Source organism: Protopterus annectens, chromosome 6.part0, assembly GCF_019279795.1.
Source record: "Protopterus annectens isolate FY-2018-M chromosome 6.part0, PAN1.0, whole genome shotgun sequence".
NCBI lineage: Eukaryota > Metazoa > Chordata > Ceratodontiformes > Protopteridae > Protopterus > Protopterus annectens.
This window is the reverse complement of record NC_056737.1, coordinates 326,072,715-326,088,651: the sequence shown is the minus strand read 5'-3', so window position 1 is coordinate 326,088,651 and position 15,937 is coordinate 326,072,715. Positions and strand designations below refer to the sequence as shown.

At 41.9% G+C, this 15,937-nt stretch overlaps 1 protein-coding gene across 1 annotated transcript in view; it reads right to left on the bottom strand.

The window, feature by feature from the left end:
* The window catches only part of LOC122804298 (acyl-coenzyme A thioesterase 1-like), a 94,068-nt gene extending 78,811 nt beyond the window's left edge, over positions 1-15,257 (bottom strand). Inside the window, exon 1 of the mRNA XM_044074088.1 lies at positions 14,200-15,257. Coding sequence (XP_043930023.1) covers positions 14,200-14,761 — 562 coding nt within the window. The 5' untranslated portion in view covers positions 14,762-15,257. The remainder of the gene's footprint in view (positions 1-14,199) is intronic.
* Between the last annotated feature and the right edge of the window lie 680 nt (positions 15,258-15,937).

Here is a 15,937-nt window from a genome sequence, read left to right as displayed (position 1 = left end):
GTATATGACTTTGTAAATGTCCAGTTCTGGAAACTGTGTCATATGCTACACATTTCTTCTAGACAGTAGCAGTATGAATAAACATGCCATGGAAGCTAAAAAAACTATTGTCTCTGCTGCTTGCCAGGCATTCCGACTAATATTCACTTTACACTGAAAAAAACATCATAACTGTGGTGGTGGTGCTGCGGTAGCATTGTCGCCTCACAGTAAGACGCTGTCCGGTTCGATTCTCAGCTAGAGAGTCTTCTGCATGGAGACATGAGTGAATGGGTGTACCTTCGTTGAAGGTTGTGCGTCAGGCCTGGCAAGCCAGTACGTAAAAATCAACTGCCAATCATTAGCGGACCGGAGTTCCGCTGTGGCGACCCCTAACCGGGAAAAGCCGAAAGACACAAACAAACTGAAAAAAACATCAGAGTTTTGTGCCCCATAGCACTATGACATGTGACACCAGTATTCCAAAATGACTGTAAGGGAATGCAAACTTCTACACAGGTAGCACTGACCAACTACAACACCTTATGCTTGACATGACATGACACCCAGTCTCAACAGGGTCCAAGGAATACAGGGGCCAGAGCTAACATCCTAAGAGTTGTGTGACTGTATCACCTACTCACTTTCATCTTACCCTATCACCTCCTACAGGACTCCGGTTATCTGTTTCACAGACTAGGCTCCATCCCTCTACACCACAGAGCCAACAATGTCGCAAGCTAAACGCTACACAGGCCAGAATGCACACTTGCTGACAAAAGAAACTTAAACCGTGGTTCGTGGATGCAACTACTGCTCATGCTACTTGACTGACTTATGTAACAGTTGTAAGCCACAGGCAGCACATTCAAAGCAGTGAACTTTACCCTACTAACGTCAGGCCTATGAATTATGGTTACCAGTTCTGGAAATAACAGTCAGGAAACCAAGCATGCAGACAAATATGTAAACTTACTTGAGAAAGGAGAAATAATGACCGGTGACCTATTCAAGTGACTGCCTTGAGTCACTATACAAGACATACAAGTTACAGCAAACAGCTGTAATTTTAAAATGGCAATGCTATGCACAGTGGCAGGATGCCAGTATGACAACTGTCAGTTGTTACTGCAGAATATACAGAATACAAGTTGCTGACTTCAGACAAACAAGCTGCAACTCGAAGCTGGGCACACACTCAACAGCACACATTTCTAGTCCATTATCTCCACTTCACTACAGTCTCAGCCTGCAAACCTTCACAAACATTATAACCTAGCAATCTATTATATCCACAAAGATTCTACATTTGTAACACGTTCTAAAATAATATAAAATTTTGTCAACATGAAAAGGCTAATATTCAAGCTGAATATGTACTTCTTTTGTTAGTCAAATAAATCCAGAGAGTAGACTGCAGCCAGGTATACATCACATAAGCCAACGTGCATGCATAACCCGCATTTCCAACAGGGTAACACATGCCCCTCTCACTACTACAAACTGACTTATCTACTATCTTCTAGCCAATGTACCAAAGATTCCTATGATCCTATATGCTGGTGACTTTGTCACATACTAGTCCAACCCCTTTCAGAAGGCAATCAAAAAACAGATGGAAGCAAACTCCTACCAGTTAACCTTCTGGCTACATGACAAAAAACATCCTAAAGACACACAAATGTGAAAGCTATGCTTTTCAGGATACAATATAACATTCCCTGCTCCAAGAAAAGTGGAATATACTTTGCAGCAACAAAGCCTCCACTTAAAATCATAAAATGTTTTAGGTAGATAGTGATCTGGCTAAATCAGTAACCTAAAGTTAGCTCCATGCAGAAGTAGGGTTGCCAGTTGTCCGTTTTTTGACCGGACTGTCCGGTTTTCTGACAAATTATCTGGTTACAAATTTCATTCAAAATCAGACACGTGAAGTCCGGGTTTTGTGCCACTGCCACGGTCTCAAGCATTATGGGGATGCTATTAGTCTGTTTAATGAGTACCATTATGGTGGAATTGGTAAGGGGTGTATTTTTAGGCAGGCGGAAAGTGTTGCTGCAGGAAGATCCTAGCAGGTTAGAGCTCCTGGCTTGGTGTATACTGTAAGGATCAGGTTTTCCTTACTAGAAGCATTCTCTGACTATGATTTTTAAACTCAAACGCTTGCTTTCTAACTATTACTTTGTATAAATGAAACAATGAGTAGTGTATGTAGCTTGTAGCTATTTTATTTGCAGATTTAGCAATACTGAATAATTATGTACATTTTCTCACACACGTGCATTGCTAATTATCAGTCATTATTTTATTGGTTTGGTGATGCTGAATGTAAATATGAAGCAAGCAGACAAGCATTTAACCTAACATGGCTGAAACTGTGCACTTTTAGACTTCTGATCATACAGACCCGATGAGTATTTTCTGCTTGTAAGTGTCTGTCGGGAATTTTTAAGTAGTTGGTCAGTTTGAAAATAATTTGCTTGCTTTTGTATTATTCCGGCTATGCATTTGTCATAATACAGTCTCCATGCACTCGGAGGCTTATACTGTCTGGTCTTATCATACAGTAGAGAGAACTTTTGCTTACATCTGTGCTCCTTTCCATACATGTAATTTCATTTTCTTCTGCATGTTTTGCACACTTTTTGAACAGATAAAAAATCTTATTTATTGCATTTCATGCAGTCTCCTGATTGTATTCGTAGGTTAGCTTAGGTTAGCTTACTGTCAGTTTGCATATTTGTATAGGTTAATAATGCATTGTGTTATTACGTATGCTTCATATCCATTGTTGCGGAAGCATGCCTTTTGCGGGTTGTGCTGTATCTAAAGCAATGCAACTGTTGCGTGCAACAATGGACTGGCTTTTGCTGTGATTGTAATGTGTGATTTGATCTTCAGAGGCAGTAATCAAACGTTGTATGCCATTTGCTATTGCTGTGCGACCGATTAAAGCATCAGTTATGTGGGCGGGTTTAACTTTATCATGATATGGCAAATACAGTAGAAGGGATTCCTTCTTTGATGATCTGAGAGTTCTTGCAGATTACAACTGTTATGCTGCAGCTTTAGACACTGCAGTATATGGCTTCCTACCAGAGTACTGTGATGAACTGAAAGGCAGGCCACATGGACATTAAGCACCGACTGCATTCTAAAGATAGCTTTCTTGTGTTTATCCTTCCATTATGGTGTCTGAAACTAATATGAAAGCACGTTTGTGTCATAGAAGTGTACCTTTAACTACTGTCTATTATGGATGTCTGTTTGCATGTTTTTTTTTTTTTTTTTTTTTTTTTTTTTGCTCGTCAGGAAATGGTTGCCGATTTAGAAAGTCACAGCTTAACACAATAAGAGTAACCCACTAAGAGTGCGTTGAATAATTGAGGCTGTATTAGTTGTAGAGAGCAGCTTTGATAAATTCACACTGTATGTTGAATATTGTGGCTTTACACTGATGCTTACTTAAGGTGCAGAATTCCAAGGATAACATGTTTCTGGATGTAGGCTGTAAGACTTCTATAAATAACACTCCACAAAAGTTACAGTAAGATCGGAGTTGATTTTACATTTATAGCAGTGTCTGCATTGGCAGTATTTTTAAACAGTAATATGTTGCTTATTAATTTATAGCATTTTGAGATGAAAACAAAAACAGAGTAGCTGTGATTGTTCTATGTAATTTTGCTGTTTAATGTTATTTTGAGAACGCAAGAATAGCAGAAAGTGTTGCAGTAATTGTACTGTAATTGTAGTGTGTTAAAAGTGGAATAGAATATTATTTATAGTGTTTTCCTTTATCATTGTGTACTTCCTTCAGAAGACTTACAATCAAGCATTTGGTTAAAATTCAGTTTTCATGTTAATTTTTTGATTGTGTTTTTTTTTCACTCACTGAAGATGTATCTGCTGTTGTAGAACATGAGATTACAAATTTAAATTTCCATTAAATGTGCTGAAAGGTCTAGTCAAATTAAGAATTTGTGCAAAAAAGGAAGTGCTCTTTTGACTGATCTGAATAAACATTGTAGTAGTGCATGATGGTTTTTATAATGTTTACCTTTGGAGTGGCAGTTTTTTTAATATTATCCTACACGTCTGAGACCAAAAGCTGAAACTCTCAGCGGGTTACACTGCTGCACTGTAGTTGTCTGCAAAGCTAGGAATGGATTACTAATCACAGTTTATTTAAACCTTACTATAGTTTATAGTTTTATTGGTAAGGAAACAGATTATCAGTGTTTGTTAAATTGGCAGGCATCCAGAACAGAAGAGGGTGTTCCCATCAGCTGATGTCACAAAATGGGCAGAGCATGGATGGGAGAGGAATGGGTGGAGTTGTGGGTGATGTGAGGGGCGTGACCTTAGTCCGGTTTTAGCCACAAAGAAAGCTGGCAACCATATGCAGAAGTAATAAAAGCCAAGGTTAAATCTCAGCCATTCTGCACATAAAAAAACTCACTTTATATCTCCAAAGGTAGGGCTGCAGTTGGTAAAGGTGAGCGCCCAACTTGAATACGGCCTAGCTATAATTGCTAGTGCCTCAAAAAAGGAGTACTAGCCATATTAGCCGTACAAACCACCTCCCACATATGCAAATTCAACACACTCGTCACACAATGAAAGCATTACTGCCTAGAGCATCAGAAAGTAAAATGGCTACCAGTTTCAACGAACCAGACTACTACTAAAGTCTCTAGCCTATATATTAATCTAGAATCCTTTCCAATCTTCACTAGCTGCCTCACAAAACTGACTTCCTCCTACAACCTAAGGTCTGTATCCTCCTCTTTACCTTCCCGTCATACTTCCAGGATCAGATTGCACTGCGCAGACCACTCCTTTTCAGTTTTAGCACCTCAAACATGGTAGTCCCATATCACTGATCTAAAATAAATATCCACCTTCCCTAAATGGAGAGTTTACCTCAAAATAATTCTTACTCAAAGAAAAATGTAAATGCTTTCACCACACAGGAGTCACTTAACACATATCCTTCCAGATCTATATTCATCCTTACTTATACATGTTAAAAGTCTCATTACACTTCTAGTAAGGTTAGGTTTTAAGTATGTAGACTCTTCATCAGATTACTCCCCATCCTTTCCCTCTTTACCCCCAGTATTACTCTCTGTATTCCCTTTAAAACACCTTATTTAAACCTCCTTGTACAATGTGTTCATAGGATCACAGAAACTAAGCTAATAGTCCTGGGGCCCTTACAAGCCTAGCCAAGAGTTTATTCCCAAAAAGAAACCTCAGTCAGCACCTGTCGGCCCTGTCAATGAGGGGACACCAGGTGGAACCTCTGGGGCAAATTTGTGTTTTCCCATCTATTCATCAAGATTGCACTTTGAAGAGGGTCAGCAAGGTACTCTGACGCATTTGGGAAGTCTATTCCAGAGAGGGGGCAGCCTCTGGGAGACGAGCCTGTCTCTCCAGCAGGTTTTGTTGATGTCACATATTACATTCAGGCCTTTCAAACAGCTAATGTGCAAGGAGTTAGACTTACAGATATGTAGCATCTCTAGTAGGGCAGGGTCCAAGATTGCCTTGTAGGCAAGACACAGATCACCTCTGAACAATCTGTATGATACCTAGTAGAGTGACAGTGATTTAAGCCTCGCTGCACAGGACAGGTTTTGGAGTCCATGGATTCGCTTTGTGAGGTAATTCTGTGGCCTTTCCAGTTGGTGCAGATGTTTGGAAAGGTACATACCAAACAGGGCGTTATACTAAATTATTGGTCTAATGAGGGAGGGGTAATAGAGAGGTAATAACCTCCTTTTTTCTGGATGCAATCCCTTTACTTCTGACATGAACCAAGTAAAAGGCTTTTCTGACCACTGCCGTTATATTATGGTCGAACGTCAAATTGTTATCAACCCAAGTACCCCGGTCTCTCACCACAGATTGTGTGCTTAGGGGGTTGCCATTGATGTGGTAATGACTAGGGGCTGTGTTTTTGCCAAATGGTATGATACTTTTTTTGCATTTAGCTCGAGGCCATGACTTTGGCACCAGTCATTAGTTGCTGTGAGACCCTCTTGCAGTATGTCAAAATCATTTGGGGAATCGGTGACAGCACCCAACTTACAGCTGTCTGCAAACTTGGTCAGCCACAGGCATTTTGTCTTTGCCTGAACCTCTGAGAAGTAGATGCCAAACACTAGGGATCCCAGGACAGATACCTGGGGAAGTCCACTAGTGACAGGTCTGTTATCGGAGGTGGGGGTGCCTATTTTGACCTTGATGGTCCTGTCGGTGAGCCAGTTGGCCACCCACCTGATGAGACAGGGATTTTCACCAAGTTATGTTAGCTTCTCGATGATGCCCAGAGTGGGGAATGGTGTCAAAGGCCTTGGCCATGTCAAAGTAAGCTGTATGTAATGACTTTCCCTCATCCAGGGCCTTGGTGACGGTCTCAAAGAAATCAACCAGGTTCAATAGGCAAGATTTACCCTTGACGAATCTGAACTGGGTGGGGTCAAGTGCTTGGAGATTGCCTATGTCTTTGTTTAGGAGATCCAAAATAATACGCTACATGGCTTTACAGATCAGACTTGTCAAGCTAATGGGGGGGCGATAGTTTCCAGGGTCAGAAGAAGCATCATCTTTGTATAAGGAGATAACAATGGCAGTTCTCCACTCTGCTGGAATGAAGCCTGTACTTATGTTGTGGCTGAACAGGATGCTCAATGGGGTCAGAAGAAGCATCATCTTTGTATAAGGAGATAACAATCGCAGTTCTCCACTCTGCTGGAATGAAGCCTGTACTTAGGTTGTGGCTGAACAGGGTGCTCAATGGCGAAGGCAGTTCTTGCTGGAGATGGTGCAGAATACAGCCTGGGATACTATCAGGTCCCATGGAAGCTGTGTTCTTTGCCTTGGATAGGGCCTTTTAACATGATCTATGAGGTGCGAGACAAGTATTGGAGATGTCAAAAGGGCCTTTGCGGGGGGACAGGGGGTAAAGTTTGCAAAGAACCTATCTGCTAGCAGGTTGGCCAAGTCAAAAGGATCAGTGTAAGTGACATTGTTAAGTACTAATTCGGAACAAACCTGGGCCTTGCCATGGAGATTTTTGATGTAACTGAAGGCGGCTTTGTGGTTTCTCTGTTTCGGAGGCTAGTTTTGGAGGGTTTTACTGGTGATCTAATTTGCTTGTTGATACCTAAAACCTATTACAGTCACCTTCAATGTTTTCTAATTATAACCTGTAAAATGTCTGTATCTAACTTATGATGTCCTCCTATATTCACTGTTACAGTATTCTACACAGAAGGGATGTCCTACCCAGGGCAGCCTTGATGCTCAGTAGGCAGCCTGATGCTCAGCCAGTATGCAAAAACCTAAAAAAGATCTTGTGCGTGTCATACATCACACTTATGCTCCCCGCACAGAACACAGGGCATAAAAGGGACGTACGATGCAACTACCCAGAAGTTCTTTGCCACCAGCTGAACGCCTTGTTTCTGTATTGTATATTTACTAACACCAGATAAGTGCCTCATCAAGGTAGTTTTAATGAACTTTTCTTGGTCTTGTATTTTATTTTACTACCCAGAGTTGATGACATCCAAGAAGGGAGAATGTCAGTGGGGGAGGCAGATTCCTCATAAGGATATTCACGAACAGTGTATTTTTTTATCCGGGCGCTTCCCACAACCATACCTCTTGTATCTTTAAGGCATTTGTGCCCAAGACACTCAGAACAGTTTGTCTTCCCTGGCCATTTACCCTGAAAACCAACAGCCTAAATAGTTAGTCCAGGGTACCATGACAGAATCCCTTAATCCAGAGATACTCCTGCTAGGTAAGAGGAAGGGTAAGAAGTCTTGGTTGGATTCTTCAACTGTCCAGCCTCCACCAGACATCCCTCTAGAAGCAGGTAATAACTCTGTAGGTCGTTCGGTGTCTACGTTAGATTACTCTGCCACGACTCCACCAGATGCCAGCTTGGATATGTCTTTTCACACATCCTCTGAGGCTTTGCAGGCACCTGCTCTGGACATCGACAGAGAACAGCAGTTTATTATCTCAGAGAATCATAGAGGAATTCCACAGATATTGGTCAAGGAGGAAGTTCTGGGTTCTCTTATCAAATCTCTCCAAGGGTTGGAACCTCTGGTATTTGTTAGGGCTGATGTTCCTTCTAAGAAAAGACAGAAAAAACAATGTTTCGGTCCATCCCATGGATCCTCAAAGGGAATGGCAAGAGTTTACTAAGGGCTTGTATTCTCTCTTAATGACCACAAAGCCTCCTCAAGGGGTTCCAGTACCCGTGCCTCCTTGGACCTCTACCCCTTCTAAACGGCTTAGGGAACCAGATTCCCCACATGAGGATTCAGTATCTAGTGATGGGTCTTAAGACTCCTCTTCAGAACCATAAGCCAAAGGTGAAAGCATCTGTGAAGAGTAGGCAATTAGCCCAGAGTCTCCTTTTGAGGAACTGTCCTTTGGGGACACAATTGCTAGGATGATGTAATTCCTTAAGTGGGATTCTTCTCGTCTGATATTCAGAGAAGATATTAGGAATTGCTTCAGGTGGATACTCCTAAACCATCGGCAGTTCCTCCTATGTTAGGTGCCTTAAGACACTTTCATTGCTGCTTCCAAGTCTCCCCGATTCTCAGCCTCCTGCTCCTAACAGACCTGAAAGTTTCTATAAGGTTTCTGAGGATTGTCAGTTTTTATTTAAATGTCTTTCTGCTGATCCTGCTGTGGTGTCAGCCTCTTCTGACAAACCTTCTAAACTTTTGCACTTTTCCAAACTTTTGCCTTCTGATAAATAAAGATAGCAGGGAAATGGACGGGATCGGCAAGAAAGGTTACACTGCTTCTACTTGGCCTTTAGGGGCTATTAATTACCAGACCCTTATGACCAGGTATGCCCTCATTGTTCAGGCTTGTCAGGTTATCTCTGACCTCCCTGACTCTGAAGGCAAATCATCTGCCTTACCTTTTTTAGATTCTGTTTCTAAAGTGGCTCGCCACTAAGTGTAGCTACGATCCTGCTGATGCCTCTTCTAGGGCTGTGGCTTTTTGGTCCGTCATGAGGTGTTATTTCTGGCCCTGTTTCCAGTCTCTACCAGAGTACATTAAGACCCAGTTGTTGGATGCTCCTTTGGATAATACCCATCTTTTTGGTACTGCTGATGCTGCTGCTATCATGTTTAAGTCTCTTCAAGAGAAGGCAAACCTTGCAAGGCCTTAAACATTTTACTTTCCTAACCCGAAGATCCAGAGGAATTATCCTTCTAGATCTGCTTCTGTTCTCAGGCAACCACGCCAGGCCTCTAACGGCAGGAGGCGGGCCCCCCTCTGTTAAGGCTTCTCAGATTTCTATGGTTAAGGCTTCTCAGATTTCTATGGCCCAGAAGCTTCCTTTATCTGATAAGCCTGCTTCTCTTTGACAGTTTGCCCCTGCTTCTTTTAGACCAGGTTCTTTTGTCCCTTCAGCTCTCCCCTTTGTCTTCCAAATTGGCATCTCATCACTTCAGACTCTTAGGTTCTTTATATCATCCACCAGTTACTTCATGGTATGGAAATCTCCCTCTTCCTTCTCAGTGATTTCTCAACTTCCTCTAGAGCAACTTCATTTCCTGGAGGTTCTATGATCCCTGTTGAACCAATGTTCCATTCAACCGGTCTCCCTTCCTAAATAAGAAAAAAAAGAGGATTTGATAAAGGTTCAACAACCGAAAGCGCTTCTCCAGACAGCAGCAGCAGGATTATGTTTTACTTTGTTAATAAAGGAACCGATTTTAACAATTTCAGCCATTTTACTTCAGCATGGGTGGCAGCAGAAGGTTTGCTTTCTACTTCCTAAATAAGAAGGGGATTTTATTCCAGGATGGTCCTGGTTTCTCAAAAGAAGGGCACTTGGAGATCTATTCTGGATCTCTTCTGGCTCAGCACCTTTCTTGAGATCTCTTTTTTTCAGATGCTTATTCTAAACTTGGTTTCCTCTTTTATTACCCCATGTTTTTCTGATGTCCTTGGATCTGAAAGAAGCTTACCTTCATATTCCCATTCACCCTCTTTTCAAGAAGGTTTTAAATTTCTCTGCATCTTCCTCTCATTTTCAGTTCTCTGTTTTGCCCTTTGGCCTAGCTTCTGCGTTTGCCTTCTGTAGGTTCCAAAGCATTTAGATTTTTCCTTATCTAAATGACTTGTTGTTTCAGGCGCCTTTTGACAATCAACTGTTATAGGATCTGCTGTTCAACATCTCTCTTCTTTAAAGTCTGGGGTTTACTATCAACTTCCAAAAGTCCGTCCGGACTCCCTCTCAGGATCATGTGTATCTGGGATGCAGAATTCAGACGGTGCCAATGTTGGCCTCTCTTCTGCTGCCAAAGGTATTGTCGTTGACAGCCTTCTTTCAGTCTCTTCTTCCTCTGACTGCCATGCCAGCCAGGAAGTTTCGTCTGGCCCTGGGATTCATGGCCTCTTTTATTCCAATGCTTCCTCTTGCCAGACTGCATATGTGGAAGCTTCAATTGTACCTCAAGTCAGTTTGGCTACAGCATTGTCACCCTCTGAATTTCAGTGTACTTCTCCTTCCCTCTCACAAGAAGGAATATGAGTGGTGAATTCAACAGTATGGTCTCAACCCAGGCTGGCCCTTTCTGCCTTCAGCCCCTTCTCAAGAGCTGTCCACTGATGCCTCAGACATGGGGTGGGAGGCTTGTCTTGATCACCTGAAAAGTTAGGGTCTTTGGCTTCCGCATCAGAAGTCAGACCATATCAACATCAAAGAAATGAGAGCTCTAATTCTGGCCCTTCAAGCTTTTCACCCCATGTTATCTCTAGGCACATTGAAGGTGTACACAGACAACACTACAGTGATGTGGAATGTCAACAAGCAGGGGGGCACGAAATTTTGCCTCCTCTGCAAAATGGAGCTTCAGGCTTGGGAAGTGGCTCTCAATTATCTGTAAACTCTTCAGGCAGTATACATTCCTTCAGAGCACAATCTACTGGCAGACTCTCAGAGCAGGTCCAAAACATAAGCTCATGAATAGATACTTCACAGTGACAAGTTTCTGGACATTGTCCATCAGTGAGGTATTCCTCAGGTAGATCTTTGTCTCCCCTCTGAACAAGCAGCTTCCTCTCTTCTGTTCCCAAGTACCATGCCATCTGGCATGGAAGACGGATGCCCTTTCTTTTCCTTGTAAGGGGATGTTTCTTTATGTTTTCGATCCTCTTACTCTACTTCCAAGTGTCCTGCAGAAGATTCAACTAGACTCCCCAAAAATCTTCCTAGTGACTCCCTTTTGGCTGAAACAGCACTGGTTCCCCCTCTACTGCATCTGGCCAGGGGCAATCACCACAAGTTAAATCACCCGGTTGGACCTCTTCACACAGAACAAGGGGTGTCTCATCCATCCCCAGTTGTCCACTCTGCAACTGACATTGTGGGTGATAGGGTTTTGATCCCTATCAGGCACCTCTTTTCTGAGGACATGGCTCAGGGTTTTACAGGAGGCACAGAAACCCTCAACCAGAAACATGTGCCATGCTTGTAACCAAGACCCTTTTACAGTGGTCCTCTGCTCCTCTCGTCTGTGAGTTACTCCAGTCTGGCTTGGTCTATTCATCTGTGATGGCCCACACTGCTTGTGTGCCCCTGAAGCCTCCTCTGACTTCTCATTTTGAGATCAAACAATTTCTTAATGGCGTCCTGCATATTAGGTCTCCAAGAAAATATATTCCTCCTTTCTTTGGACCTTAATTTTGTTTTGTAAAAATTGACTCCGGCTTTTTTTTAGCCTGCAGATTCTGCTTCTTTGCAACATTGTACCTGGAAGACTGTTTTTCTGCTCTCTTTTACCTCTACTCGGAGGGTTTCTGAGCTCCAGGGCCTTATGGCCATTCCTTTAAGTTTTTCACAGGGACAGTGTCCCTTCATACTAATCCTTCTTTTGTGCCCAAGGTAGTAAATGAGTTGTCCTTGAATCAGTCGGTACAACTCCCCTCCTTTTTCCTCAAGTCTGCTAGTAAGAGGGCCCTGCATAAAGCTCGAGTAGTATTTGGATAAAACTAGGACTATTCACAAGTCTGATCAGCTTTTTGTTTCCTTGTATCCCAGGTCTTTGGGTTTGGCTCTAAGCAAACCATTTCCGCCTACACATCTAAGGCCATTTCCTTTTGTTATTCTTTTCATGGCAAATCTGTCTTCTTCTGTTAGAGCTCATTCCACTAGGGCTGGTGCCTTCTTCAAGGAGTTGGACACCAATTCCATCCTTGAAGTTGCTACTTGGTCTTCAGTGCATACATTTACTAAGAATTATAAGTTGGATATGGTTTTCTACAACCAGAGCAGGTTTTACTGAAACCATTTTATGTGGGTTTGTTGAAGACACCCACTCCATTTCTTGAGGTTTTTTACTCTATCTTCTATGTGCGATACTCCAACAGTGATATAAAAGAACATAGTAAAGTAGTATAAAATCTTACCATAACAGTTGATGTCTTTCTCGTCACTTTTGGAGCATTCACTCCCTCCCTCCAACCCCCTCGTTTGTTTTGCATTTCTTCATTTTGGATGTGCATAGACTCCTTTATCCTGGGGTGACTGTTCTCTACTAGGGCAATTCAGTTCTCGGTAGTTGCATCCATATGTCCCTTTTACACTTTACATTCTATGCAGGGAACATAAATGTGATGTATGGCGCACACCAGATCTTTTTTAGGCTTCTGCATTCTGGCCAAGCATTGGGCTTCCCTGGGGCGGGACATCTCTTCTATATAGAATACTGCAATAATGAAGAGAAGGACAGCTACTGATATGGTAAGATTTTACACAACTGTACTTTTTATTTTGCTTTTTTGCCTGGGCCAAGACTGAAAACACTCCAGGAGACTCAAGACTTTATCCCTAGTTAACAAATTTAAATAAACAAACATTTTGTCATAGTCAAAGCATCCAATTGTCAAAAGTACAAACAGACCAAAAAGGTGAGCCAGTAAAGTGTCCATAGTGATGTATGCTTGTATTGTTACTAACAGTCTAACTAGTGCCTATTAATACAAGATATTTCAGTACATATGCTGAACTACTTATTTAGGGTATTTGCTACAAAAGTGGCTGCCGTTGGTGGGGAGTAGCAGCAATATGCAAAATCTCTGATCACATAAATGTCTCTTTTACATAATTTCTGAAAGATATTAAGTTTGCAAGTCAAATGCCTGTCATTACTTAATTACTTCAACTATCAATGATTTGCCAGAAAACTGCAAATTTTATGAAGAACAGACTGAAATTATGGATCAAAAATATGCAAAGTCTGAAAAATTCTGGGAAAGTTGAGAGCTATGATTGACCAAATCAAAATCAAGACCCCAGGCCAGAGTTCACATCCTTAAAACTCAGGGTCACACTCACAGGCCTCATCATCTACTCCTATCAGCTGCAGGGATTAGGCAGGGCCTAATGTTCACCAGGCCAGACAGTGCATCAGCAAAAAAAGGTCCCAAGACAAGTAACGGAACTCAAAGTAAGCACAGCTCTCAAATCCCTAATGCCAGAATCAGGGGCAAATTAAGAAAAAAGAGGGACTTAAGTAAAATTAAATTAGTCTACAACACTAATTACGGTTATTATTTACTAGAGGCAATCCACCTCCTCTTCTTCCAAAATCACCAGTTTTATTTGGGATTAGGAGGGGAAAAAACATTCTGAGCCACAATCAGGAACAGCTGAGAGGTTATGAAACCAAGTGCAATTACTATAGCGTAGATAAAATTACTGGAACAAGCATACCTCTCAAGTGTACCTCATTACAAGGAGCGTTCCTCATTCTGAGTCTTAAAAAGTCAACATTTTACATAGAAAGGGTCTGTCACACATACAGTGCTAAGGCTTTTTTGACCAATATCCATGGTAAATAATACAAAATCATACTAATTCATCTAAACAACAGATTATATGTATAAAGTAACTGATTTAAACTATCCAGTAAGCTTCTTGGGTGAAGCTGATAGTAAGTTGTCATTATGTCTTCCACATTTTGGAGAGGAAAGGTTGGGAGCTATCATGGGAGCAGGTGAACCATGTAGTTTTTATCCAGCTACTTATGCAGCATTGGGGGGGGGGGACATTCATTCACCTAAACTTACAAAACGCAAGACAGACATATGACTGTCCACTTTTTGTTGTTTGCGTCAAATGCCAGTACTGTAAAATATGCACCAATTCCGCGCTGTACTCACCTGGAGGTAAAAACAGGCTTCCCCGTACCCTGCCTTCTCTTAATCGAATCCTTCTGACTCCTGGAGCAACAAACCATCTTTCAGCCCTGGCCCTAGCCAAAACCCGCCCGGGTAACCTGTCCCCATCGGTGTAACCATGATGCAGAGTCAGTTCCACAATGAAAGGATTCTTTGTTACTTCCTTCTTTTGTAGCCTTTGGTAAGGGATTTCCATCTTAGCTGGATGGAGACTCCAAAAGAGCCCCATAGGTTCAATTCCAGTATAGTGACCTCCTCTGGAAGGGTCCGTGGCTAGATCTATAATACCCTGAATGTCAGCCCGGTACTGAGCACAGGAACTGAAGAAACGACCAGCCTCATCTACCAGCAGCGCCTGGACTGTCACTTCTTCGCGGGGCTCAAGACCCGAAGCACGAATACGCACCATTTCATCTGCAAGGCTTTTAGGGGGTGTCACTCGTAGGTTTGGAGGCGCAGCAAAACTTTCGTGTCGGGATACAGTTAACCTGGTATACAGTCGTGGACCAAGAACAAGGGATCGGGAAAAGATGGACCGCAACATCACGCCGTACGGTGTGAAGCACTCTGTATATGACAAGGACTACCAGTACCCCTTAATCAAGGAATTCATTTGAAGCAACATGCCTCAACTACTGACCTTTGAAATGTAACAAAACAACGTGCATGCCAAGAGACATAAGTAGTTGATAACAGAGCCCGCTGATTTATCTCCGACTGCTGCGTATGGCTCGTGCTTAGGACACGTAGCTGTGTATTAAGCGAAATAGTGAGACATTAAGGCTTTCACTAGACAGTCAACAAACCATTGCTTTTATGTTTATCTCCAAGGAGTGTCCCTAATTTTGGCTCGGTACCTCTTAATCCTTCCTAAAACTGGAAATTTAGGAAGAAAACGCAGTAATTAAAATTATTTTCTCGCTCTGGCAGCTTCTTAAGATAACGATAGTAATGCTTTAAAAACGTCCCTAGTTATTTTTGGCTCAATCCCTCACTCTGGAGGTAAAAGGTTGAGTGATTATTCTATTTAAATGGCAAGACCAGCTCCCCGTTATACTGCTATACGTATACGGTTAATAGGTAAAAAAAAAAAAAACAGCGTTTCTAATGGGGAACCAATTCTGAGACAAATTTATAGCTAAGCTTAAAGTAGCTGAAAATTCGGTGTCGTACTTCTTAATCGTACTTTGTTTCTTAGCATAGTCTACTTGTCTTCACAGAAAGTTCTTGATCTTTTCTAAATAACGCTTTGTCGTATATTAAGTAAGAATCGTTGGTAAACTACGGCTTATCAGTGAGACAGTGTAAACACAAGCCCATACCTCTCAAGTGTACCTCATTACGAGGAACGTACCTCATTTGGGGTCTTAAAAAGTTCATGTTCCTCAAAATACCTCAAAGTTCCATATTGAAAGAGTCTGTGTCACACATTCAGTGTTAGGAATTTTTTGTAAGTGAAATCCATGGTAAATTGAAATTAATCATATTCATTCATTAATGGATCTTCTTTATAAGTAAAACCAGCATATTTTAACCATCATATGACCTTCCTAGTTGAAGTTGTTAGTAAGCCCTTAGTATGTGTTCCACATTTTGCCCATTTGTTCCACATTATGAAGGCGAGTGTGGCGATGGAAGGTTGAGAGCTATGCACAAGCCTGTCATCTATCACTTATTTTCAGGGGATGTCTTTGATTTTGACTCAAATTTTAGCTGTGTC